The sequence below is a fragment of the Nicotiana sylvestris genome, chromosome 1 (genome assembly GCF_000393655.2).
Source record: "Nicotiana sylvestris chromosome 1, ASM39365v2, whole genome shotgun sequence".
NCBI classification, from domain to species: Eukaryota; Viridiplantae; Streptophyta; class Magnoliopsida; order Solanales; family Solanaceae; genus Nicotiana; species Nicotiana sylvestris.
The window spans coordinates 183,022,110-183,024,826 of NC_091057.1; the positions used below are offsets into that span (position 1 = coordinate 183,022,110).

The following is a 2,717-nucleotide window of genomic DNA, read 5'->3' on the forward strand; positions in this document are numbered from 1 at the left end:
CAGTAAGTGCCCTAAGGTGTGGTAAAAGCTGTCTTTTCTGCATCTTCTTCATCCATCAACACCTGGTGGTATCCTGCGTAACAATCCACAAAAGACTGTATTTCATGTTTGGCGCAGTTATCAACAAGGATGTGGATGTTTGGCAAAGGGAAATTGTCCTTGGGGCTTGCTTTGTTCAGATCTCGGTAGTCAACGCACACCCGGATTTTCCCATCTTTCTTTGGCACAGGAACTATATTAGCCAGCCATGTGGTGTATCGGACCACTCGGATCACTCCCGCCTTTAACTGTTTTGTGACCTCTTCTTTAATCTTGTCACTGATATCAATTTTGAACTTCCTCTATTTTTGCTGGATAGGGGAATAATCGGGGTAGGTTGGCAACTTATGGACCACTAAATCGACACTTAATCCTGGCATGTATCGTATGACCAAGCAAAGACATCTTTGAATTCAAACAAAAGTTGGATCAATGCGTCCCTGGTTCTTTCATCTGTATGAATGCTTATCTTGGTTTCTTTGACTTCTTCAGAGCTACCCAAATTAACCGGCTCGGTTTCATTTAAGTTTGGTTTAGGTTTATTCTCAAATTGTTCTAATTCTCGATTTATTTCCTTAAAAGCCTCTTCTTCATCATATTCCGGTTCTTGGTTCATTTTTTCGCAGTTAAACATCGTGTTTGGATCTGGGCATGAAGTCCGCAAGCATGTCATGTTATTTAAAGCCACATTATTAGAGCTGAAAGAAAAAATAGAAAAAATAACAAAATCAGAAAGAATAAAAAGGATGGACGATGAAATATGATTTCATTTCTTTGAATTTGAAGATAACAGGGTTTACATTGGAAATTAAAAGACAAGAAACTAAAGAAAAACATCCGAGTTACACCCTGACATAACTCGCGATGCAGAAAAAGTGGCAGGACAGGTCTACCGGGACTCCTGCCTGATTGGGAATGTCGTAGCCTTCCAATTCTGCAACTTGGCATTGCGTCCCATATACAGCACCTCAGCGGTGCTTGAGCCCTCCCCTGGCTGGAACATGTGGATTTCATATAGTATCTTCCTCATTGCCCCACAGATCTCTTCAATCTCTTCGGCAGTAAATGCCTCATCTTCTTCTTTCTTCTGGTATTTTGGCTTGACAAATGTTCTGTACAGATGCGGAACCGGCTGAGGCAAGACCCAACCATCATTCTTTCTATCATCTGCCCATCTTATATCAGCTGGAGTGGGTCGGAAGCCTACCCCAAAGAACTTTTCACTGGTGGGCAGGGTGATAAGTTCAACTATCCCTTGCAATGATTTCCCAAGTCCCTTCCCCACTTTGAAGCCATGTCGGATTATTTCTTTGGCCACCATGATTGATGCATTAGAAAGGAAGGGTTGGGCGCAATGGTTTCCTTCTTTGTACTGGTCTGCAACCACAATTTCAAAAGCTTGATAAATTATGTGCTCACTCCCCTCTCTTGCTTAAAGACATGTGACTGATGGGTCCCGATAAATTGATTGCTCATCTTCTCCGTGGACCACGATCTCTTGATCCTCATGCTCGAACTTCACCATCTGATGAAGAGTAGAGGGTATAGCCCCCGCTGCATGAATCCATGGCCTCCCTAAAAGAAAGTTGTAGGATGTGTCCATGTCTAGAACCTGGAAGGTTACTTCAAAGTCTACTGGGCCGATGGTTAGAATTAGATTGATCTCTACAATTGTGTCCCTTTTGATTCCATCGAAGGCACGTATGCAGACATTGTTGGGTCGGATAATTTCGGTCCCGATTTCCATGCGCTGTAGAGTTGAAAGTGGGCAAATATCTACTCCAGAGCCTCCGTCCAACATAACCCTTTTCACGTAGTGACCTTTGCATTTGACTGTTAGGTGCAGGGCTTTGTTATGTGCGGCCCCTTCTGAGGGCAAATCATTTTTGCTGAAAGTGATCTGGTTTATTGCGAAAAATCTTTCTGCCATTCTCTCCAACTGCTTTATAGAAGTGTCAACAGGCACATATGCTTCTTTAAGGGTCTTGATCAATACCTTCTAATGTTCGGCGGAGTTCATCAACAAAGCCAACAAGGAGACTTGTTCGGGAAATTTTCGAAGCTGGTCAATCACCTCATAATCTACCATTTTCATGTTTTGAAAGAAAGCCTCCGCTTCTTCGGCACTCATGGGCTTCTTAAGTGGGAAGCGCTTTCTAGTAGCGTTGTTCACCTCTTCCAAATTGGAATACTTTTCAACAGGGTTATTTTCTTTAACTTCTCCTGGGATTTCTTTGCCCTTATAGGTCTCCACCATTTTGTTGTAGTTCCAAGGCACAGCAGTAGGATCTTTCATGGGCTTCTGTGGCGCGCGTCCAATAACCACTGGCTCATTCAGCCTTGATGACTTAATTGGCCCCCGCATCACATAAACCCCCTTGGGAACATACATCTGGGTTGTTTTGTTCAGCTCGAATCTCCTGGGAGGACTCAATGTCATCTGCTTTTCTTTACGGCTTTGAGGGATGTAGAGAACAACATCTTTGGGAGGCGTTGCCCCGGTCTCAACTTCAATTTTCTTCTCTGATTTTGGAGGGGTGGTTTCTTTCTTTTTCTCCCCTTTATCTTGCTTCGGGGCAACTTTTGGTTTCTTTTCTTCGTCAGCAATGGAAATGATAGCCTTCAATGCTGGGTCAAATTCCTTATCCTCACAAATCATTCTAATCACCGGCCCGTTG

At 43.4% G+C, this 2,717-nt stretch overlaps 1 protein-coding gene across 1 annotated transcript; it reads right to left on the minus strand.

Annotated features, from left to right (window-relative positions):
- Positions 1 to 1,471: 1,471 nt before the first annotated feature.
- LOC138877803 (uncharacterized) lies at positions 1,472 to 1,969 on the minus strand. Its single transcript, XM_070157444.1, has one exon. It carries the CDS (start codon positions 1,967 to 1,969, stop codon positions 1,472 to 1,474), a length of 498 nt encoding a protein of 165 aa, XP_070013545.1.
- Between the last annotated feature and the right edge of the window lie 748 nt (positions 1,970 to 2,717).